The sequence below is a fragment of the Carassius auratus genome, linkage group LG28B (genome assembly GCF_003368295.1).
Source record: "Carassius auratus strain Wakin linkage group LG28B, ASM336829v1, whole genome shotgun sequence".
In the NCBI taxonomy this organism is placed as follows: Eukaryota; Metazoa; Chordata; class Actinopteri; order Cypriniformes; family Cyprinidae; genus Carassius; species Carassius auratus.
In genome coordinates, this window is record NC_039293.1 from 5,887,381 (window position 1) to 5,912,521 (window position 25,141).

General features: G+C 34.5%; 1 protein-coding gene and 1 pseudogene across 1 annotated transcript; one reads left to right on the plus strand and one right to left on the minus strand.

The window, feature by feature from the left end:
• The window catches only part of LOC113067858 (cysteine protease ATG4D-like), a 591,286-nt pseudogene that overhangs the window by 219,659 nt on the left and 346,486 nt on the right, over nucleotides 1-25,141 (plus strand).
• On the minus strand, nucleotides 3,443-6,911 carry LOC113067567 (major histocompatibility complex class I-related gene protein-like). The gene is made up of 5 exons (XM_026239937.1): nucleotides 6,669-6,911; nucleotides 6,236-6,511; nucleotides 5,771-6,061; nucleotides 5,505-5,627; nucleotides 3,443-3,465 (listed from the first exon to the last, which is right to left on the minus strand). The coding sequence occupies exons 1-5, from the start codon at nucleotides 6,898-6,900 to the stop codon at nucleotides 3,443-3,445; spliced, it is 945 nt and encodes a 314-aa protein (XP_026095722.1). The 5' UTR covers nucleotides 6,901-6,911.

A 25,141-nucleotide genomic window follows, 5' to 3' on the forward strand; every position in this document is an offset into this window, starting at 1 on the left:
TTCAATTTTCACAAGTTAAAATGTTCATTCTTGATATCAGGAATTAGATTTCCACTAGTAACAATTAGAATTTTTGATATCAACAATTCAATTTCCACTAGTAACAATGTTAATTCTTGATATCAGGAATTAGATTTCTACTAGTAACAATTGCTATTTTTGATATCAACAATGACGTCACCACTCGCAGAAATAAGTTTATCATATCAACAATGAAATCACAACTAGTAATACACATAATTCTTGATATCAAGTAACTTAATTCTTACATGTTAAAAATGCATTTTCACTGTTCTGGAACACCTGTTGTGGAAAACGGAAAAAAGAAAAAAAAACATTCTTTGTTTGTAGGATCTTAAATTACTGCTTATGCTGACCATTGGGCGATACATTTCTCACATTTTTGGCTATGTTATGTTAAACATTTTCATATGTCGACACTGAATAAATGATTCTTTGCTACATTGTAAAGTAGTGAGTATATAGCTTGTATAACAGTGTTCATTTATTTACCATTCCTCTTGTCCACCGATGCTTCAAGAACCGGACAACATGTTATATAAAAATAATTCCTATTAGCACACGACTCATTCATGTAGCCAATGATATTCCGAAATAAAAAAGTCCAGTAAACCATTTGTAAAATGCATTTTATTTTATTTACCTTTATTTTACCAGGAAATAATCCCATTGAGATTCAGAATCTCTTTTTCAAGGGAATCCTGGCCAAGACGGCAGAATAATAGTTCCATTTTAAAAATACATATACAAACATTTAACAGAAAAAGACATTTTGGCAATTTAAACATCATCTCAACATATTCACCAGCAGCACTCAGTAACAGCACATGAGCATTTAGTACTCACATAGTTCTTTATCCTCATTTTAAACTGTGTCATTGTCGGTAAATAGGCAAATTTTAGCTTATTCTGCAATTTATAACAAGAAAAAGGTGCAAAAACTTTAAAAGCACTTTCACCTAAGACAGTTCGCGTCCGTGGGATATCATACATGATTTGGCCATATGATCTAAGATTACACTTCCTGGTAGTGACTTTTGGAGTCAGAAGAGAACATAAGTAAGGAGGCAGTTTACCAAGTATGGCCTTAAAAAGAAAAATATACCAGTGTTCCAGCCTGCGATTGTGCAAAGATGGCCAACCAACACTCTCATACAAGTTGCAATGATGAGTAAGAAAATTGGAATTAGTCAAAAATCTTAGTGCTGCATGATATATTGAATCCAGCATTTTCAAAGAAGCTTTGTTTGCATGCATATATAAAATATCACCATAATCCAGCATTGACATAAATGTTGTTTGTATAAGTATTTTTCTTGTACTAAAAGAGAAACATCCTTTGTTTCTATAATAGAAACCCAACTTTACTCTTAGTTTTTTTTTTATTATCTGTTATATTTTTTTATTTTAGTTGTATTTTTTATTTGATGTATTAGAAGAAAGTGTATAAGTGTATAATAAACACCTGAAAAAGCGACATTAAGTTATTTTTTAAACTAAATTAATGCCTTGTTCCTTTAATTATCCGAAGGACTTGGTGGCAAATAAAAAGAAACAGCATAAATGTACTTTTTTTTTTTTTACAATTAACCAAAATTTTAAAAATGAATCCAGCCATAATATAATTTTCACTGACAAAACAAATAAATAAAGGAGGAGCCGTTTCTGCACGTAGATGTTCTTCTGCCATCTTTGGCCAATGCTGAAAAGGGAGGAGTGTCGAAAATCTCATTAATATTCATGATCTCATTACCATAGCTATTCTTACATTTAAAAATGACATTTCTACATATCTGTAAAAGTTTTTTTTACTAGTTAAAATGTTATTTAAGATATCAGTAATTCTATTTTCACTAGTTGCAAGGACAATTTCAGATATCAACTGCCTTTGTTGATATCAATAATTACTTTGTTACTAGTAAAAATGTGAATTCTTGATATCAACAATTTAGTTGTTACTAGTTGAAATGTTAATTCTTGATATCAGTAAATGTATTTAAACGTTACAATTGTTATTTTTGATATCTGAAAAATAATTTCTGATATCAATATAATTTCTGATATCTAAAATGGCTTTCTTACTAGTAACAATTACTTTCATGATATCAGAAGTGAACATTGTCACTAGTAACAATTAAATTGCTGATATCAAGAATAAACGTCTGTACTAGTAACCATGTGATTACTGATATCAAAAATAAAGGTCTTTACTAGTAAGAATTGTTTTTCTGATATGTGAAATCAGAATTTAAACTAGTAAGAAAGCAATTCTTGATTTCAACAATTAAATTTGAATGGAAAGCTATGGTGACATTTAACTAGTGAAAATAAAATTCCTAATATCAAGAATTAACATTGTTAGTAGTGAAAATTGAATTGTTGATATCAAGAATACATATCCTGCGAATGAATAAAAGTTAATTCAGCTTGCCATACACACTCACCACACACACACACACACACACAACCCACTTTTTTTAATTGGACGTTTTTGTGTGTGTGTGTGTGTTTAATATCCTAGTTAAATCACTTTTTCTTAATTTTCTAGTTTAACATATTGTAAAAATAAAATAACTGATTTATTTTATTTTTCCAATTTGATTGATAGACACCAGTTAATAATTTTCTTAAAATCAGTATAAAATATATTAACTAGTTCCACGGCAACTTTTTAATTTTCAAATAGTACGATTCAGCATCAATAAAAACATATAAAAATGTATGGTTTGTGCCTGTAAACATTACGTACAAATACCTATTAACAATGAGACCAGGCAGGAATGTTGTAATAAATTTGAAGGTTTAACTTTAGTGTATATGTGCTCACTGATATGGCAGGGTGATTAGTTAACAAAAAACTTTTGTCATTGTGTTAAAGTTTATTGGTATTTTTTATAACAAACTATGCAGTTGGGTGAATTTAAATGTGAAAGTTTACTTAATCTTGTTGATTGCTTGAATAAGTGGATACATTATTAAACCAAAGTTATGACAACAAAACAAAACTAAGTTAAAAAATAATCTTTAATTATAAGAACAAAATATTAGTTGAAACAACAAAATCAACTTAAATTCTTAGATTCAATTAATAAAAATTTTAAGGCAACCAGGAAACAACTTCTTTTTTTTAGACCAACACATACATACATAAATGTTGTTATTGTTATGCATGTATAGAACACAGAAATATAACACTATAATTAAACAAATCAGCATGTACTAGTAATAAAATTATGTTCTTTAACAATATTATGATTTCAGGTCACACAAGCTTATTTTTACATTCTGTATATTATCTGTTATGGTTGCATATCTATATTACTTTCCTTTATCATTTTACTCTAATTTCGCTTGGTCATTAAATCCATCAAGTGTAATGCACCAAGCAAATGCTGTTTCATATGTATTGTCTCGACTTGCTTCACGTTTCATCAGGGCCAGAAGCTGAAATCAAGAAAAAAATTTTTTTTGTTTAATTTCTAGAAGGTTTCTTGAATTAAAATGTGCATCTGTATAAAGTTTAAAATTTAAATAAACCTAATCTAAAATCTAAATTTTGCTAAATACATATTACCTTTAAATATTTAATTGTATTAAATATTATGACGTAATTTAATTACGCCATAAAAAGGTGTACTCACATGAAGCAAGTGAATAATCACTCTGTGTTGTTTCAGATCCTCGTCCTGAATAAGAATGACATAGTTTAATGATAAGAGTAACACTACAGAAATATCGGTAACACTTTAGAATACAACCAGCCTAACTTTTTTGTAATTATAGTGTACCAGTTGGGAACCATCAGGGTTTAACTTACTGTAAAAACAATATTTACAATTTGTAAATAAATGTTTTTAAATTATAGTATTTTATATATATAATTTTATTTCAGATATTCATAATTTGTCAAACATCATCTAAATAAAATAAATACAATTTCTCTGAAAAAAAAAAAAACCTCTCCAAATCTGCCTATTCAGTGAATAGGCTAATGAACACCACTCATTTTCTCCATAACGTACAGTATATAAATGTTTCCGCCTAGCATTTGCAGCTCTGTGATTGGTGGTCCAGCTATGAGGGCCAAGCAATAGTAAATCAATGGGGGAGTAATTTTGAATGACAGAAAAATTGACCAATCATATCTTTTCTCTAAATAGGCGGGGGCCTTGTTTTCAATTTAAGACAAGTTCAACCCACTGTGGGATCTGTATTGGAAAAAAAGATATTTGCTGATAAACTAGCTGTTATTCATGTCATAATGGAAGCCACAAATAACGTGAGGACATTTACTAGGCCACTGTGCCAGTGATATTTATCATAAGCACTGCTTGTTTTTCTTGAAGTGTCTGTTGTAATTTGCTGCTAGCGCTGCCATTTACACATTACATTTGCTGGTTTTGTGTGGTAGGAGCGATTGAGTGTCTGTTTATTTTGTGTGATGATGCAATTCTAATGAGGATTTGCAGTTGACTTAAATTTGGCGTTTTTATTTTTATTATATATAATGTATGTATGACTTACTGTATAAACAATTATTCCAGAGCAATTTGTTGTAGCCAATTAACCTACGTGGAACCAGGAGGAATCAACAGTATCAACAGTAATTACAGAGAAAACAATTGCACTACTTTTAATGTAATTATTCTATCACCAAATTAAACCCTCTCCTTTTTTTTTTTTTTTTTTTGCTATAAAAACATCACAGTATACATCCACTGAAATACAAATGTTGTATTATGTATTTTTTTCTGCAAACAGCTGAAAAGTAGTAAGCTTGTTTTAAACTGCACTGAACCTTGATGGTAATCATGCAAAGTTATTTGGTGATAGAGGTGTTGGGAAGTAGCTGGTGTGACTCCGCTTAGATCGACGAATATGCTTTCATAAGGTAAGTAGACTTATAAAGCATAGCAGAAACTCATTAACTCATTTCACTAGATGTCCAGTTTTGTTGTTCAGTAATAAGAAACAGAATGGTTAAAAAATAAAATATTAAAATAAATTATAAAATTATAAAATATAAAATAAAATAAAAAATTATAAAATAATATAATAAAATACCCCTATAAAATTATAAAAAGTATATTGTCTTTCTAAATCAATCCCAAACATAAGTTTAGGTCATACATACCATGTAATATTAGATAATTGTGCCCCTTAAGTTTCAAAATACTTACAGTATAAATGATTTGTAATTTTACAGGTTGTTACCCCTTTATTCCCCAAATGTAACATTGGTCCCCATACCTAAATGTACGTTCTTTATAGGTACACTATAATTACAGAAATGTATACCCTAAATTCAGTATACTAACGTAGTTCTTTGCGGGTTGTAATCTAAAGCGTTACCGAAATATCAAAATATCAAATATGGTGAACTTGCATATGGTGAAGGTTTATTTCCAAAGGAACAGATGTTTGGTTTATTTTCTTCTTTGAAAATTAGATTAAAAAAAAAATAAAGAATAAAAAACATTTACCAGCAGCTTGTCTCTTCTTCCATTTGATGAGTGCAATTATAATGAGAACAGCCACGAACACCACCAGCAGCACACTGATCACTACAGACAGACTGGAGGATCCTGGAGCAGATTCATCCACATCTGAAAATGTTTGAGATAAGTCATTTTTGAGAATGAGCTATTGAAACAAACAGGTAAATCTGTTTTCTTGCTTTTTTATTATTTATTAATTTATTTTTTACTAAATTTAACATTTGTTGTCCCTGCACTCAAAATATTTGTACCAGATGTAATGTCCAGTTTGTTGTCCAGATTGAGGCGTTGCATTGTGCAGTTGTATTTATGTTCTTCACGTAGCTTTTCTTCACTGATCACCAAACTCTTCCTCATCTGGTAAGTTCCATCTCCGTTGGGCAGAATCTCTCCTCCTGTGATCTGATCATCATCCACAGGCTGACCGTCCATGAACAGGGTCAGGTTAATGTGACGGGGGTAAAAACCAGTGGCCAGACAGCTGATCTGAAGCCCCTGAGAGTCTGGGAGCATCTTCCTCATGAGTCTGACTCTGGGTTTCACTACAAAGAAGATTGAGAAGTGTTACTGCTGGTAAACTGTTGTGTTCATTGCATCGGTCATTCAGTTATGATAATCATGATTCATAAAGCATTCAAAAGCATTTTATCCATATTGTTTATAATGTTGTTTTTGTATTTGAATTATACTGAGGGTAATCAGGTTGAGTCACTCACCTTTTCTCATCACATTGTTCTTTTCCATGTTCAGAAACCTCCGCAAGGTTTTAATGCAAATAGGATGATAAACATTTTGATGCAAGAACTTTACATGAAGCTGTTTTGCTTGGTCCCATGTTTTCCATTGCAGTTTATTCTGGATTTCCTTTTTTTCATTGTCAAAGGTGAACTCCCCAACGTTTTGTCCATCGAACGCATCCCAGAAATGAAGTGGACCAGGTTTATCATTGTTCAACAATTCACATCCAGCAAGTCTCTGAGTAACACGTACACCTGTAGAAGAATGGATGAATGAAACATGTAGCTGTTACCACTTCTCTGTCAAAAGCTTTATAATATAAAGTTTATGTGCTGTGTGCATAAACAAACAAGAGTTACATTTGTTATGAAATGTATTGTGTGGCATTATAAATGTGTTGCTTGGACTAACCTGAGTGATTTAAGTGATCATTATAATGGAATTCCAAACGTTTCAGGCTGTTATATAAAACACGAAATACAGTTTCAGCATCACTTTGCTCTTCAACATATTCTCTGTGAGAGTGATAGACAAGTTTCCATGTGTTTGAGTCATAATATCCTATTTGCACATCATCCAACATGAGCACAGCACTGAATTTAGGAAATGGTGTTTGTCCAGCTATATATGTCGCAAAAGTCATTAGTGAGTGAGAATCTGTGGATACACAAGGACAAACATAATATTAGTGTGGCCTAAATTTATACCACTACATATACAACTATACATTCCTAATCACACCTAAAGAAACAGAGTTGTCCTATAGAAATAGAATAAATTATAATTTCGCTTTATCAGACGTTTGAATAATTGAGATTTGATTCACTGATTAATTTCCTCTTATCACACTGCTGTCATGTTGACAGACTTTTGGTTGCATTTCTTTCAGTTTTTGTTCTCTTGTGGTCAGTTGCTTGAAGTTGTCTGAACCAAACAAAACAAACTGATTTAATTAATATAATAGTTTCCAGTTTCCCTGATTTGATTTACAGCTGTCTCTCATTCATTAGCCTCATTATACTGTATATACTCCCAGGTCTGTTGAGTTCTGTGGATGATATCAACAGTCCCACTCCTGATCCAGAGCTCAGCCAGCTATCAGCCTGCTGCAGGGAGCGAACGCCAGAGTCCACTGCAGATGGAAAGCATAATCCCACTGTGACACACAAGCCAGAAACAACTGTGACTAGCATCACCTCAGGGCCAGAGACTGACATTACATCTGACCAGGTGTGTGAGCCAGCAAAGATGAGAGGAGATCAAGGGAATGGATTGAAACCCCGTCCACACTCCCACCAATAAGGGTGAGCTGCTGCTACATCATGTGGTGTGGATCCCTTCAGCCTTCCAGTCCCCAGCTCCCTCTTGGCATGAGGATCCCCCATCTCCGCCTCCAGACTCAGACTCCAGACCAGAGCACTGGGCTCCTCCTTCCCTCTGGCTCCATCAATTGTCCTTGGTAGCTCCTGGTCCACTTCAGTCTTCTGGTTCCACATCTCCTTGTCGCCGTGACTCATCTCTGTGTCCTTGTGTATCGTATGGCACTGTACATGACAATTGCGTTTTCAGTGCACATTTATGCATATGTGTACAATCATTGTTAATGTTTGAATTGTATTTCAGGGCAGTTTGTGAAGACAGATAATCAGGGGAAGTTAGTTCCAGATCCACCCGGCCTCCACATCAGACCTCTCTCTCATATGGATGGCTGTCTAGTAGCATATTGTGTTCTCTTCAGACTTCGGTGGATCCAGATATTACTCAGGGACATGAACACTTGAATATTGCAAGAATAGAGAAAGTAAGAATTACTTAAGATTTTAGAATTTAATGTTAATTGCTTAAACATTACACATATATATACCGTTTTTCTTTTTTTGGTTTCCAAAGCACCAAAAAGCCAATTCAAAACAGGCTAAACACAGTTCAAACAAAACAAATAAAAATAGTTTTTGTGGCAGTGTGAACTGGCCATAATGCTGTATGATAGGTGTGAGATTCATTAAACTTGATTTGCTAGAATACATCTGCTCATAAGCTATTGCATATTATGTTCGATGAATTATTTGTAGTGGTTTGGTTAAGGGTGTGATTAGCTGATGAATTATTGTGGGAGCTTGTGATTAGTTGATGAATTGTGTGCATGGTTAATGATGGCTCTTAAATATTTAAATGCAATGTGCTAATTGCCTAGGAAGACTTGCATGTTTGTGCATAATCTTTTGACCCTGGATGCTTAAAGAATGATATACATATTTAAATATATGGCAATGTATTTATTATTAATATATTTCAATCTATGTGCTTCTGTATGGGCTGAATGCTTTCATTCATATTTCGCTGTATAGCCTATGTTTTTATTAATAATCTGGGTGTATTACTGTTCATATTTGTTTGTTAATAAATTAACTGAATTCATTTCGAGTATGTATTCATCATTCACTGCTGCTAAAACAGCCTTTAAATTGGTTTGGGCATATGAGGACATAAATTAGGTTAGACTACTGTATGTCCGCCCATTAAATAATTATAAAAAATGACCAACTGATTACCAGCACACAACTACCGATCCCCAAACCGATCCGTTGACACGACGTCGCAGTTACTTACTGGCAACGTCACAAAGTTATGTTGTGGCGACGTATACGCACCTTTCACTTTTCCGGTTGCATGTCGCCACGTCGAAACTTTGGTCACCAGATTACGTTGCAGTTATGTAACAGTTACGTAATGTTGTTAGCAGGGCTAACAACTCTCTGAAGACTCGTTCACTTCGGAAGCGTCTCGCAGCGATCATTGTCATACCACGGATGCTAAACATTGTGAATTATACATGCAGACATTCATATGAGGAGTCTAGCAGCAAATTAGCCAATCAGAGAACAAATTTTATTTAAGAACATGAAAAATTTACTGAGGTCTGGACTTCGGTGACCTCATAGCTGGCTACGGGCCTGAACAGCAACAGCACAAATATTTTCTCAATTTATTGAACTCGTGTCCGTCCATTCACCCTTCTTATTCTCTTTTACGTTTTTATTCCTACTCTTCCCTGGCAATATACACATACACACAATCATTCATACATTCACACATGTGTTTCCATATTTTATGGGGACTTTCCATAGACCGATTTTTATAGGCCTACAGTACAAATTTTATATTATATCCCATAACCCGACCCCTAAACACAGCTATCACAAAAAAAGTTTCTACATTTGTATATTACAATAATAATAATAATAATAATAAATACATAAATAAAAAAGCTGGGTGTTATTTATGTTTTCCCCTCAATGCAATACATGAAAGTGCTGGCTTCATCTGTCAACAGGATTTTAATATTTCATTGAAAACCATTTGTTGGTCAACTTACCTGCACTGACGACTTTTAAACATGACAACAAGAACAAAACAATCACGAACATTTTCTCAGTTTATCGAACTCGTGTCCTTCCCTTTCACCCTTGTAATTGTCCTTTACTTTCACCTTTGTACTTTATGTGTTTTTTTTTTTTTTTTTTTTTGCTGCGTTGCATCACGTGTGCATATCGCCACCTACCGTGTTGTAATGCAGTCACGGTTTAAGATCGATTTCGTATTTTCTCTATTCTTTCCTTGCAGAATATATATAAACACACACACACACACACACACACTAGGGTGACCACCCGTCCCGCGTAGCGCGTGCGCCCACAGCGTTTGAAGCCCAATTCATGCATCTCACAAACTGAGACTGTGTCACGCATAATCAATGCTTGCTCAAAAAAAGTTGGTCGCTCTATATCCTCGAGCCCCAAACGAACATTACTTGACAGTTCAGCACGCTACTGTTGCCACACCCACCCCTCAGTTGAACTGCTGACTAGGTTGTTGTCAACTTTTTCTTTGTTGTCATGACAGCGCAAACACGTGCATACCAGGCACACTAGGAAGGAACTTTTAGATGCACGCTTTCCAATTCGAAAAATGGAGAAAGTGAGGCACCGCCATCATCAATTAAAAAAGAGAAGGCGTGTCCTGTTTCAAACTGTTTTTTTTTTTCATGCGCCTGCCTTTTTCACTTCACTTCACTTTACTAACATGCAAGTTCACCATCATTTCTCCCCCTTCTCGTTCCGTGAACCTCTGGAGTTGTGAGTTTAGACTTTTTTTTTAACTGTTCCTGTGGTGTTGAGCACCTACAATTCATTTTAATCCTATAATTTTATATTATAACTTATTTAAATTGAATAAATTGTAATGAAAGATAAATAAAATAGCTAAAGTAAATCGTAAGTGGAAGTGCATCTGTCAATTCTGTCATGAGCATATCAGCAATTACAAATGTTTAGGGGAATAGGGAATTATTAATATACCATGTAAGGTGGTATGTGCTAGAAATGGGTAAGCCACTATCAGTGAGTCTGCCCATGGGGTGGGGGCACCGCCGCGCAATGCAGTGTCCCACATTGTCCCTCAGAAACATACCTATGGCGGGTGGAATGTGACAGGATTACCTGCCGAAGTCGACAGTCGTGTACTTTTACGTGTGAGAAGGGTACTTCGCCTCAACTGACGTCGCCTCAACTGACATCGCCTCAACTGACTTCTGCCAAAAAAAAAAAAAAAAAAAAAAAAAAAAATATATATATATATATATATATATATATATATATATATATATATATATATATATATATATCTGCATTACACTAACCCTCTAAATAATACATCATAATCGGAGGTGTAATTTTACCAAGTAATAAAATTAAAGTGAACATGTTATTCTATAATCCAGTTATAATAAGTAATATCTGAAGGATACTTTCATGCATATAGTAATGTATTTGATTTTACTTAAGGGATGTATTTGTATTTTACTTAAAAGGATAGTTCACCAAAATCAAGAACTTCATAAAGTAATCACTGAGAAATAATTTACTCATTTTCATGTCTTTCCAAACCTGCAGGATTTAATTTCATCTGTGGAACATAAAAGTTATTCTAAGACTTTCCTAAAATCCAATATTTTTTCCGGCTTCCGATAAGTATACAATGGCTCATTTCACTGAATATTACAAAAAACTATCATGACTAATATTTATAAAACATATCAAATATGTATTCATAAAAAAAGAGATAACATGATAAACAGCCAAGTATGACCCATACTCAGAATTTTTGCTCTGCATTTAACCCTTCCAAAGTGCACAGTGAACATACACCCAGAGAAGTGCCACTTTGTCACTTTAGTAGTTTATCAATTTATTTTCTGGTATTTTTTTCCCCCTTTTTAATTTGTTGACTTCTGCTGTTTTCAGATTTCATTACTTAAACATTGTTTGTACTCTGCTTGCTCATGGAAAAAAGCAAAGTATAAAAAATTGACACTGCTTTATTTAATAATGTGGGAAGAGGTCTTAAAGCCATCACAATTCTCTGAATCATAATTTTGGATTGTGAGAAATCTATAAATGAAAAGAAAAATTACTAAGAATAAATATCAAAATATACTTTCATATTATGATCCAACTGTTTTGATGACTTGAAAACAAAATAGACATTTTTTTTAAAATGGTTATTAAATATTTAAACTTGATTAAAAGTCACAACAAGAAAACCATGTGATGTTTCAGATGAAAGTTTAATCATTTAATAACAAATATGTTATCGGTTGGAGTTTTCGTAAATGTTTTACAATACAATCTTTAATCTTTAACTGTTATTTAATTAACAAAAGTACAAATAAAATAATTTAAAAGATTAAATATATTTTGTAAATATAAACACATTTTAATTTTGATGGCTGCAAAAATAATAATAATAATAAAAAATAAAAAAATTAAAGTGAAAGAATACCTCCTGCATGAAAAATAATCAAATTAATAAGTAATCCCTGAATGAAATAACCAAAATTTATTTAAAAGCTTCAAACATCTCAGCTCTAATGAATGTAAGTAATTTTATTTTTGGGCTTTTTTTTATTTTTTTTGCTCATAAAACATAAAACAAAAATAAACACCATTATTTAGATTCTCCTGATTAAAAAGGGCCCAAAATCACCATAATCCGTTATTATCTAAAGATATTCCTCATGAAGTTATAACGCGCATTAAACTACACAGGAGCTTGGCAAAAACAAAGAAAAAATAAAACATAGGTATCTGTAATGGCGATTTCGTTCGTAACCTCATGAAACATCATATATCATAGAAAAAGGCACGTCATTATTTGCAGAAAATCAATCATTTAGATCCTAAGATATCTCTCATAAAGCTATAATACATAAAAATTAATTATGACATGTAGCTAAGCAAATATAAATTAATTTATTAAATAATATATATATTTAAAAAAATCTGAGGTTGCACTCTTGCCAAACGTGCATAGATCTTGAAAAATGGCACATTCTTTTCAGAAAATTCTTCTGATTAATAATCCAAAATTTACCATGATCAGTCGATCAGATTGATAGATAGATATTCCTCATAAAGCACAACACATTAAATCAGACAGGGTCACAGGGACACATATGGCGCAGCAAAGAAAAAAAGGCCCAATGCTACAAGTTTTTATTCGTAACTTCTCAAAACATGCACATAATTTGATGTCATTATTTTCAGGAAATTCTCCTGATTAAAAAGAGTTTACCATAATCTGTCATAGATCTAAAGATATTCATCATCTAATTATAAACTCCAAGTGTGCACATTGTGTAACTTTCTTATGGATTTTTATGCTGGTCATTTCATAACACATGCTCTGATTGTGGAAAATGTCCTATCATTATTTACAGCAGATTCTCACGATTGAAATGAGTCTAAAATCAAAACAACCCATTTCGTCTTTCATGTGAATAATAATACCTAAACCCATAAACTAAAGAAATCAGTTGGAAATATCCTTTGAACACTTGGCAAGCAGAATATAAAACCTAAAATGTTTCTGTATTTTATCTTTTATATAACTTATATAACTATATAATTAAAGCATACAGCTCAGTAAGTCGTTGTCATATGTAATTTGAAAGGTCTCATAGTAAAATAAAACAAGTGTAATTATTTAGGACTTTGACTAAACTTGAAATTCAAAACAACAATTTCTAAACTGTCAAGAACTAAGAGAAAGGCTACCTTGGTCCCAAATGCTGTAACTTTTGATTACTTCATGATATCACCATAAAATGTTATTCACATATATGAATGAATCATGTAGAACATCACCAAAAATTATTTCAGACAGGAACCACTTTGGCAAGTTTACTTGAGTATATTGAACACAATTAATCTTTGGCGGTATGGTTCCTTTATGGGGGTTCTTTCTCCCAGAATAATTGAACATACAAGAGCTTTAACATTAACCCCCTGGAACCATGAATTTAGAAATACATAACAATTAAGACTTTTAATAAAGTCTTTAAAGCAAACGGTGATAATCATATAGATGTGGCACGTCTATCCTGTAGCCTGGTTATGAAGATGGGTGTCTCTCAGCAATGAGGTCCATACCAGCTAAGATTTAGGAAGCCTTAGTGATCTGAAACAAAGAAGACGACAGCCACAAGGTGCACAGTAATGTGCTCATGCTTATAATGGGGAGGGAGAGAGGGTTGTGAGCCATTGAGCATACTTACCGAGCAGTGGTACCACGTATATATATGTCCCGTGTCTAATAGGAGAGAGGTGGTGATTGGAGTGATTTGATAGCTGTTCACAGCCTTTCCTCCATGGCCTGACTGAACTAATGCTGCGCTCGATTTATCTTAAGATAAATATTGGATGCCAATTAAGAGAGATATTAAAAAATATATCCCTTGACCACGCAAATTTCTCTTACATTTTATCATCTATTTCTCCACATGAGAATATTCAGAGGGCAAAGATTTTTTCCCCTAAAAATATAGAAAGATTTCTGTTGATTGCATCCTTTTGACTCTCCTTGCTACAGTTTTTGAGTTATGAGTCATTATTTTTGTGTATGTCAAAGCAAAAACATTATCTTCACTGAGGTGATGCCTCAGGGCTTAAAGGGTTCAAACTGTCTATAATCAGAGTAAATTGATAATAGGTCAGGGTATCAGGTTTGACTCATCAGAAAGCTATACATCAATTCTGTGCAGTGATGCCATGGATTCTCTCAGATAGTCAGAGACAATGGAAATGTGTGATGTGCTCAGATGAGTCCACTGGGAAAAACAGATGAGTTCTCAGTCCCAAAGACCAATGTGCCATCCAGAATTTTACCAGTGATAGATGCAAAAGCAAATATTTGTTATTGGATGGGGGTTTATCAGAGCAAGAGGCATGGGTGACTTGCATGTGTGAGGGTACACTGACATGGAGGCATTACATGTCATTGGTATTGTACAGAGACATATACTGCCATCAAGATGACATCTTTCAAGAGAAGTCCATGGTTATTAGACAAAGACAACGCCAGCTCTCATTCTGTCCTTCTCTCATTCATGTGCTACAACAGCATGGTTTCGTAGAGACAGAGTGAATGTGCCGGATCAGCCCAGATCTGTCTCCTATATTAAACATCATGAACCCTAATCCATCATGAAAAGGACATCCAGGCAATGATGAGCACAGACTGATGAGCAGCTGAAGTCTTGTAAAAAAAACTATTAGTATCTTCGATTTACAAACAATTAAACATTGTAATTTAAAATAGAGTTGCTGGGACACAGTGTTAAACATGTCTCTGTCCCAGTTATCTTATATTTACAGATTACCAATTATTTGGTCAGTGAAAACATTGAAAATCTTTTCTTTGCACTTTTGCCAATCAAATAAACAACAGAATTACGATTTTATTACAAGATCTTGATTTTATTGCATTTTAAAAATATTTTTCTGATTTGGGGTTGTATTTAATCATATCTTGATGTTTTTGTCTTATTGATGTCTATAAAAGTTAATGTAATGATAAATATACAATTCAAAGATTTCTATGTACTGTAATTATATAAAACTAAACTGTAAGCGCACCATAGTTGTGCAAATGAAGTAGATCATCACGTTTGATTCAATTCATAAGGAATTAAAACTTCTCGAAGCACATTTGGGTTAAAATCAATCCCAATCCCAACATTAATATCACAGCCTTACCGTCCCAAATATCATAAATTAATAAACCTAATCATGTTTGCTTAGAATGACTTTGTTCTTCACGCAATTTAATGTTAAACATCGAATGTCTAATGAATATCTATTATAACTTTATTTCTGTTAAAATTACACTCTTCTATGTCAAGATCACAAGTAACCAAGAAAGAAATGTAATTCAAGCAGAAATCATGCATTTCCTCTCAGTTTTTCCCTACTGTTTGTAGCATCCAAGCAAACTGAACATTAATGTGCTTGTACTTCACTTCAACACCAACTTAACAGATAAACATAATTTATCAAACATAAAATAGACTTTATGCAGTTATTATTATGCACTGTTACCACGTTTTGGGAAATATCTAAATAACAACCTGTTACAAATGCATCTACTGTAATGCAAACTTTACATTTCGTGTAAAGCGAAGTATACTGAGACGATGTATATATATCAGGCGTCTTGTGAGGCGGCGTATATTGAGACGGCGTATATATCAGGCGTCTTGTGAGGCGGCGTATATTGAGACGGCGTATATATCAGGCGTCTTGTGAGGCAATAGCTGTGTCCAAATTCAGGGTCTGCATCCTCCTTGGAATCTATCCTACCCGGTTGAAGGAGGATGGGTCCTCCGACGACCGAAAAAACCGGAAGTCGGTGTTTGTGAATTTGGACAGCCTACCCTTCTTTCAGTTCCCTCCCTTACCCGTTGCTCATATCCTGTCGCCTAGCAACCGTGACAGCGCTAAGCAAGTAGCGGGTGAAGAGCTCATCGTTCTCTCCCTGGAGCTTTATAAACACTTCTGTCTGCTCTTTCGTCCTTAGAAGCGTTAAAAACAGCTTCAATCACTAACAAATAAGCTGTGTGTAAGGGGATATTCACACAGGCAGTAAGGAAGAAGCTAGTTTATGAAAGTAAACTTTTTTTTTTAAATATAACTTGTTACACATACAAATGAAAAAAAAAATGCTTAACGCTAAAACAAAATGCCTAACTAGAAAACCACTGAAAATATATATTTTTTAAAAGCCAGTTTTAAAAAAACATCAAAAATAATACTCCTCCCCCACTCCGCTACCGCTCGCTTCGTCCTGCCGAAAAGAATTATGGGATAGGTAGGACGCGAAAGGATCCACCACACCCATCCTTCCGATTCGGGGAAAAGGAGGACGCATTTGTGGGCCGCATTTGAAGCATAGACAGTAAAAGAAATGGACACAGCGACCCCATTGGAACTCAATTGAGACAAGTGAAGCCCATTTTTAGCATTTTTTAGCACTTCCGTTTCTGACGCGCAGACTCAAACTAAGCTTGACGACGTCAGCAACCTGTCTGACAGATGTAAATCTTCTAGTAGCTGTGCGTGCAAACTGCCATCGTTAATCTTGCAGAGACGGCGAGCTTGAGCGGGGTTATGACGCAATCGTTAGCCTATTTTTTACAAAAACAGTTTCTACGGGGCCATAATGTAACATAGAAGGCAATGGAGCCCTTTATACACTGTCGTGTATCTTAAGAAATAAATAATGGACAAACGGAGTCTTTAAACGCCTCAGATGTAAAGTTATTCGCTGTCAAAGTGACGCCAAAATGAATGGGAGTCAATGGGAATGCTAACGCAAGTGAAGTTCTGCTACAAGATGGCAGCCCCCACCCGACTTCACCTTCCGGTCGAGTTCCTTGCCCCCTGATTTGAAGGATCCTACGAATTTGGACAGCCTTCGTCGCGGCGCTGTGACGTAACATCCTTCAAATGAGTCCTCCGAAGGATGTAGACCCTGAATTTGGACACAGCCAATGTATATTGAGACGGCGTATATATCAGGCGTCTTGTGAGGCAACGTATATTGAGATGGCGTTTATATCAGGCGTCATCTAAGACAACGTAGTTAGTTCATACGTACTTATAACACGTATTATTTTTGATAAATTTCTTACGTACGCCGTCGTCACGTCGCCGCCTATGATTGGTTCCAACAGTGACGTCGCCGTGACGTCGCCGCGGGTCTGTCGTCTGCCCTCCCATTCAATCCCATTCAAAAATGGACACAGACTGACGGCGACGGAAGGGTCGACTGCTCCTTCTCCTTCTCCTGCTAAGCTGTAGATTTGGCAGATTTCACACTTTATACATACCCCTTGTCCCCCTTGGGGCTTATTAGCAGGTGGTCACCCTAACACACACACACACACACACACACACAACCCATTTTTTTTTTAATTGGACGAATTAACCTTTTTTTTTCAGTGTAATATCCTAGTTAAATCTCTTTTTCTTAATTTTCTAGTTTAACATATTGGAAAAATAAAATAACTGTTTTTATTTTTCCAATTTGTTAAACTAAAAAATTTTGAAAAAAGCAAACAAAGCATTTTTTCCGTTTTATTTTAATTAAATTAAAAATTTTAATTTAAAAACAACACACACACACACACACACACACACACACGTCTCCATGTTTTATGGGGACTTTCCATAGACAAAACTATTTTTATACAGTATAAACTTTATATTCCATCCCATAACCCCACCCCTAAACACACCCCTCACATGAAAAAAATACTATAGTAATGAATGGTAAACACTGTAGTGTTTTTGAACCATACTAAAGTACTTGAATTAATTTGTTGTGGTAATTCTACAGTTGCTGTGGTAATATAACAAGCTATTAATATAAACAAATGACTTTGCCCAATACTGTACCAAGTTTATATGTTATATTATACTACAATACACTACAGTTTACAGTAGTAAAAACTAAAGTATACTAGAGTATTTATTACAGTTTATCAGTTCACTATAGTAATATTACAGTATGCTGTAGTATTAAATAAAAAGTGTTGTAAATACTATAATATATACAGTCTAATACACTTTACTATAGTATGGTTCAAAAACACTACAGTATTTACCATAAATTACTATAGTATTTCGGTTTAAAGTTAAAAGCAATTGCTCATGGATGTAAAGGATAAGAGCTTCCTCTCAGGTAAATTATTAGTATTTGTATTATTTTTAAATACTAATGATTGGTTATAGTATTAATTTGTGTTTAATTTAAGTTGATTATCTGTCTATTCGTTCATAGCATAAGTCATTTTCTTCCACCATCCCTATAGAGTGGGGGACCTATGACCTCACTTAAAAGCTAAACTTCTAAAGGAACGACAGTACCACGGTCACTCGCCTTCAGCGTCACCACCACCACACTTCCCACAACTTTTCCCAAACAAATTTTTTACGTATTCAATGAAAAGGATTTACTGTGTAAATTGATTTTCATCCATGCTACATGAACATATAAACTGGAATACATACAAAACTAGAACCAAACTAAAACTGAAATGAGACATGTTAGTCAATGTTAATGCATCAATGCATGACTCAAGGTTGAAGTTGAACACTTATTTTTCGTCAGGGTTTCCCCCTCAAATAATGTTATTTCAATGATGAAAAATAGAACAAGATGGCCATAAAAATCAACATTTCTTCAACTTAAACTAAGACACTTATTTAACATTGAATCTACATGGAAATGTGATCAAACCAATCTTGATTTTTACTCTTTTGAATCAGAGAGCATGCAGGACTGCAATTAATATGGTTTTGAATAAAAAGGTCACTCAAAGTAAACAACATCCTTCATGCAAAACTTTATTTTTACCCCCACACGATTTAAGCAAACTATTTGAACCGGAAAATAGCATCACAATTAAGTAAAATAAGTGGTTATTTTATTTAAAACTAAATTAAGCAGTTTTATTATAATCAAACCATGGTTCATTTTGGTAAGGCTTGTGATGTCCACATGTTTTTTTGAAAAAATTAAAGAGGCTGTAGAATTCCTATCGCAATTAGGTGACCAACAATAAAAAAATAAGTGGATTTTTGAATTAAATGTTTGGTCAATATTAAACAAAAGTCAACAGTATAAACAAAAGTATACAGCGACCCCTGGTGGTTTAAGTGTTAACTATAGTCCTGTAGGCTACTGCACGCGACAGCATTCGAGGATTCTGTAGTAGACAGCATTCGAATGAAGTTTAAGAATACATTTTTCATAAAGTACATAAAATAAAATAGGCCTACAAGAAAATATTTACATCCATCCCACAAATCTTGTAAGTCAGTGTATTTTATTGTTATTATTATTATAATTGGTAATATTTTTATATTCTTTGAAGTGTTTACTCATGGTCCATTGTTAATTTAGAATTTCGCCTTTGGATTTAATGCATTAATCGATTTTTCGATTTATTTTTTTCTGGGGGATAAAACGCTTAAACTTATAAAATGTTTGTCTTTTTGGTCTTTTTGGCATTATCCCAGTGGCTGTTGTTTTACAAGTGCACTTCTAAATAACATTGTAAGTTCATTGATTAGCTATATTGCAGTGTCATTTTAATTTTACTCGTCATATTTCGCCAACGTTCAACTTTGTCCTTTACGCAATCTGCAACCGGCCTTTTTTTGCCTTATTGCAACTCTCTGTTCTGGACTTGCACAATGTAATTTATGTGATAATTTGAAGTCTGTCAACGCCAATGGCGCCCCTGTGTTTTCTAGAGGAGGCTGTGGAGCAGAAAGAGGAAGCCGCACAGCCCTCTGCCCCGTCTGTTGCCTGGGCTGAAACGCAGGAATAATGGCATGATAGATTCAGATTTACTTTTAATCTGCCCTGGAGTAAATCATTAAAGGAATAAGGACAAATTTTTTTTTTCTAAGTACAAATAAAGAGTGATATGAATTTCACTGTGTTTTTGTGTTTGATTGGAGGGAAATTGCCAAATCAAATTTTAGTCCATAACCATTCATGTTACCAATTTTGTAGTTTTTCATCAGTTGTTACTTGGAAAAGAAAGTACAGAGAGTCTTGGCATGCTTTTAAACAAACCTAAGATTGAGAGCTGTTTCCACATTAGACAATGCTGAAAGATCTACTAAAGTTCACACTAGCTCTCAAATGCTACTGGCTTATCCACACAATTTGACACAATTTATGCAGGAATGTATTTTAATTTATGCACATTTTCTCAATGTATCACAGTGAAAAAAAAAGTGACATGACATACAGCCAAGTATAGTGACCCATACTCAGAATTTGTGCTCTGCATTTAACCCATCCAAAGTGCACACACACACACACACACACACACAGAGCAGTGTACAGCCATTTATGCTGAGGCGCTGGTGAGCAGGTGGGCGTTCAGATCCTTGCTCAAGGGCTCCTCAGTTGTGTTATTGCCAGCCCAAGACTCAAACCCACAACCCTAGTATTAGGAATCAAACTCTAATCACTAGGCCACAACTTCCCATCATGCTATAGCAGGAGAGAACGTGATGGTGAACCATTAACAAACACAACATCATGAGAAAAACCCTCCATTATTCTTACTTGTGAAGACAACAACCAATAACATTAAAGCCAGTAACAGAAAAATAATATAAAATAAACTACTGAAATTAGTGTATGGGAAAAAAAGAGAAATAAGCTAATATGAAAGTGAATAAGAAACTGCTGTATACATTGATAACTTGCCATTCACGTTATTTTTCGACGAGGAAAAAAGCCTATGGGTGAGACTTCCAGTTCATTAGCCGCTGAAAGGAAATAGGAAAATAGGAAATGGTCACTGTTTGCACTACAAACCAGTGTGTCCATTATTAAGGTAATAGATTAAAATAATATGGTAAAACACACTAATTTGCAAAATTGCAAAAAGAGCGATTTTCTACAGCTAAAAATAGCTGGAAGCAGATGAGACCAGGGGCTGTAGAAACCCATGAAGACTTGTTTTTCAATAGTTTTATTCACTTACGAATGCTTCAGTACAATGGATGGTCCAGATAAATGGATTTCTGATAGTTGATGAATGGCCATCTTATTCCAATGAGACTGAAACATCAGGAAGGAGGCGCTGGGTGATGATTTGGGTTGGAGTATTGGGAAGTGAGATGAAAGGTAATTTTAGGGTGTCATAATGACTTCTGCAAGATATGTGGAGTTCATAACTGACCATTGTCTGATGTGGTATAAAATGTAGAGTAGTGCTCTCGGAAATAAAATGATTTTCATGCAGGATAACACACTATCCCATGCTACAGAAACACTATGGTGCAAAACAGTTTGAAATGTGTTTCACTGTGCAGGTTTCTCTTTGTGAGGTTTGGTTAACAGTGACTGAAACACATCTTTAACACAACTGTCAGTCTGCATGGAGAGGATCTGGAGACTCCAGTAGCTTCTTTGACAGAAACTTTGCTTAATTAATCTTCATCTTACCAGGATCTTCTGTCACTCACAAATATTTTGACAGTTCAATAATCTATTTGCTTTTCTTGAAATACTGTTTGTTTTGATGCCTTTTGCCAGACATTGCATTGTTTCATACTTTTCATCTTCAGAAAGATCTTTCTTCCTCACCATATTTCATGAGAACTATGACTTGCTTAATAATGTGGAACAATCTCTTTAAGTAGGTTTCCATTTACCCTGAGAAGACCTTACAAACTATTGAACAAACATGTCTGAGATTGATAACAGTAATCTGAAAAAAAAAAAAAAACAGTATATGTCAAGAAATATAAATTCCAATAATCTGACATACAAATTTTGGGTGAACTATCCCTTTAAGCCTGCATGTTTAGCAGATTGTTATTAAATTAAGGCTATTATGTGTTTTAATGTGTGTTTTTAGTGATTGATAGACACCAGTTAACAATTTTCTTAAAATCAGTATAAAATATATTAACTAGTTCCACAGCGATTTTTTAATTTTCAAATAGTACGATTCAGCATCAATAAAAACATACAAAAATGTATGGTTTGTGCCTGTAAACATTACGTACAAATACCTACATATTAACAATGAGACCAGACAGGAATGTTGTAATAAATATGAAGGTTTAACTTTAGTGTATATTTGCTCACTGATATGGCAGGGTGAATAGTTAACAATGAATCATGAATAGTTAACTTTATGAATCATGATTCATAAAGCATTCAAAAGCATTTGATGCTTTCTGTCAGCACAGCTGTCTGTTCCATATTTGTTGAAAATGTTTTTTTTATTTGAATTATGAATAGGTTAATCAGGTTGACTCACTCACCTTTTCTCATCACATTGTTCTTTTCCATGTTCAGGTACCTCCGCAAGGTTTTAATGCAAATAGGATGATAAACATTTTGATGCAAGAACTTTACACGAAGCTGTGTTGCTTGGTCCCATGTTACCCATAGCAGTTTATTCTGGATTGCCTTTTTTTCAATGTCAAAGGTGAACTCTCCAACGTTTTGTCCATCAAAACCATCCCAGACATGAATTGGACCTGGTTTATCATTGTTCAACAATTCACATCCAACAAGTTTCTGAGTAACACGTACACCTGTAGAAGAATGGATGAATGAAACCTGTAGCTATTACCACTTCTCTGTCAAAAGCTTTATAATATAAAGTTTATGTGCTGTGTGCATAAACAAACAAGAGTTACATTTGTTATGAAATGTATTGTGTGGCATTATAAATGTGTTGCTTGGACTAACCTGAGTGATTTAAGTGATCATTATAATGGGATTCCAAATATTTCAGTTCGTCATATTGAACACGAAATACAGTTTCAGCATCACTTTGCACTTCATCATAGTATTTTGATTCATTGTGAGAGCGATAGACAAGTTTCCATGTGTTTGAGTCATAATATGCTATTTGCACATCATCCAACATCATCACAACACTGAACTCAGCAAATGGTGTTTGTCCAGCTATATATGTCACAAAAATCATTAGTGAGTGAGAATCTGTGGATACACAAGGACAAACAAATAATGTTAGTGTGGCCTGAATTTACACCACTACATATACAACTATACAATCCTAATCACACCTAAAGAAACAGAGTTGTCCTATAGAAATACAATAAATGATCATTTTGCTTTATCAGACGTTTGAATAATTGAGATTTGATTCACTGATTAATTTCCTCTTATCACACTGCTGTCATGTTGACAGACTTTTGGTTGCATTTCTTTCAGTTTTTGTTCTCTTGTGGTCAGTTGCTTGAAGTTGTCTGAACCAAACAAAACAAACTGATTTAATTAATATAATAGTTTCCAGTTTCCCTGATTTGATTTACAGCTGTCTCTCATTCATTAGCCTCATTATAGCAGTGTCTGCACCCGCAGGAGCCTCTACCTATATTTCACCACTGCCGCAGCAGTGTCTGCTCCCGCAGACTCAATCTGATTCATCTATACTTGATAGCAAAACTATAGCTTACTTCATTAAATAAAGGTGGACCAAGAAAGGAAAAGCCACTTCATGTAAAATTTTTAATGTCCATTCTCCAATTCAACCTCATCAGGCTCGCTTTTATGTCCAACTTTGGAACACTCAATCTAAATTCGCGCTGGACGCTCTTTTCATCAATGACTTTGGTTAAAAAATAAATAAAATAAATAAAAAAAAAAAACTCTTAACTGATCCTTGCTCAATCAGGCTTACCCACAGAAAATTTTCCAGTCAATCATTTTGCATCGGAGCAGCAACTTAAGTTAGGGCTGTAGCTATCGAATATTGTAGTAATTGAGTATTCTACCAAAAATTCCATCGATTAATTGAGTAATCGGATAAAATGTGTTTTTGCTTAATTATATTGATGCAATATTGATGTGCACACTGACGGGTAGAATAAAATGTCAGGACACCGGACTTTTATTTCGATGGATTGATGGATCTGTGTATGTGATGTGACGCTAGTTTTACTTAAATCAAATGGTCAAATGCTCATGAAGTGACTGTCGGAGCAGTTCTGGAGATGTTGTTCATGTGTTCAAGTCCTTATTTAGTGAGACAACAGACGCTGAAATTATCGCGAGCGTCACGCGCGCTTCAGTGTGTGTGATAAAGGAAGTCACGCTTCTGCTCCATTCATTAAAAGAGACACACAGAATATGCAGGATTTACATTTAAATAGACTGTTCCGGCTTAACATTTACAGATATTAGTCCATATCGTGATTTGATGTAAGTGCAATGACCTATTTTGATTAATTCATTAAAAAATGGGCAAATTCCATGCCATTCCGCGTTAAACTGTAAATTCCGTTTTTATGACTGGATCCTGCGATTCCCTCCGCGTTTTCTGCATTGCGGAAATCATAGGGCCCCAGTTGTGGTATGCCAGCTCTATCTTGAAATGGACACATGCCACGACATTCTCATTACGTTTGCCCGCTCCCTCAAATCAAAACACTGCTGAAACCTTGCAGTATGCGATTTCGGATGCAGCGCTTGTCTCCTTCCACCAACGTAAACGCGTTGTCACATAAAAAAAAAAAAAATCATTGCGAAAGAACCTGATGTGAGATTTTAAATAAATTAAAAGAGGCTTCGAGGCAGAGGAATTTCCCTCAATCATTTTTTGTAATCGAGTTACTCGAGGAATCGTTTCAGCCCTAAACTTAAGCAGCTCAAAAGGGGCCTCTCACATAATCAGATAGAGGCCCTCGGTTGTTGTTCATCAGACATTTAGAAAATAAAAAACATCCACATTTTAAATCATGTTGTTTACTTGATTAATCGAAGCCTCTCAGTTATCGTTTCTTTGGTCTTTGGTCTTTGGCCTCCAACCATCGTTACAATCTCTTTGCTTATTCAGCATCGGACAGTGCTCTCCCTTCCGGTGTAGCAGGGCAATGACTCCCTTCGGTCGCAGTCTGAGCCTTTCGTCTGTCATTGAGTTGCGCTGCGCGCTCAGCGGCGGACAGGGTTCTCCCTCCCGGTGCAGCAGAGCC

Bases quoted from the DNA above. Each gene is read 5' to 3' on its own strand.
- LOC113067567 (XM_026239937.1), bottom strand. From the start codon at position 6,900: ATGACTTTTGCGACATATATAGCTGGACAAACACCATTTCCTAAATTC. The intron at 6,062-6,235 runs GTGAGTGACTCA...TCTTCTTTGTAG, and splicing joins GAACAATGTGATGAGAAAAG to TGAAACCCAGAGTCAGACTC. The intron at 5,628-5,770 runs GTACAAATATTT...AAACATTTTCAG, and splicing joins CAAACTGGACATTACATCTG to ATGTGGATGAATCTGCTCCA.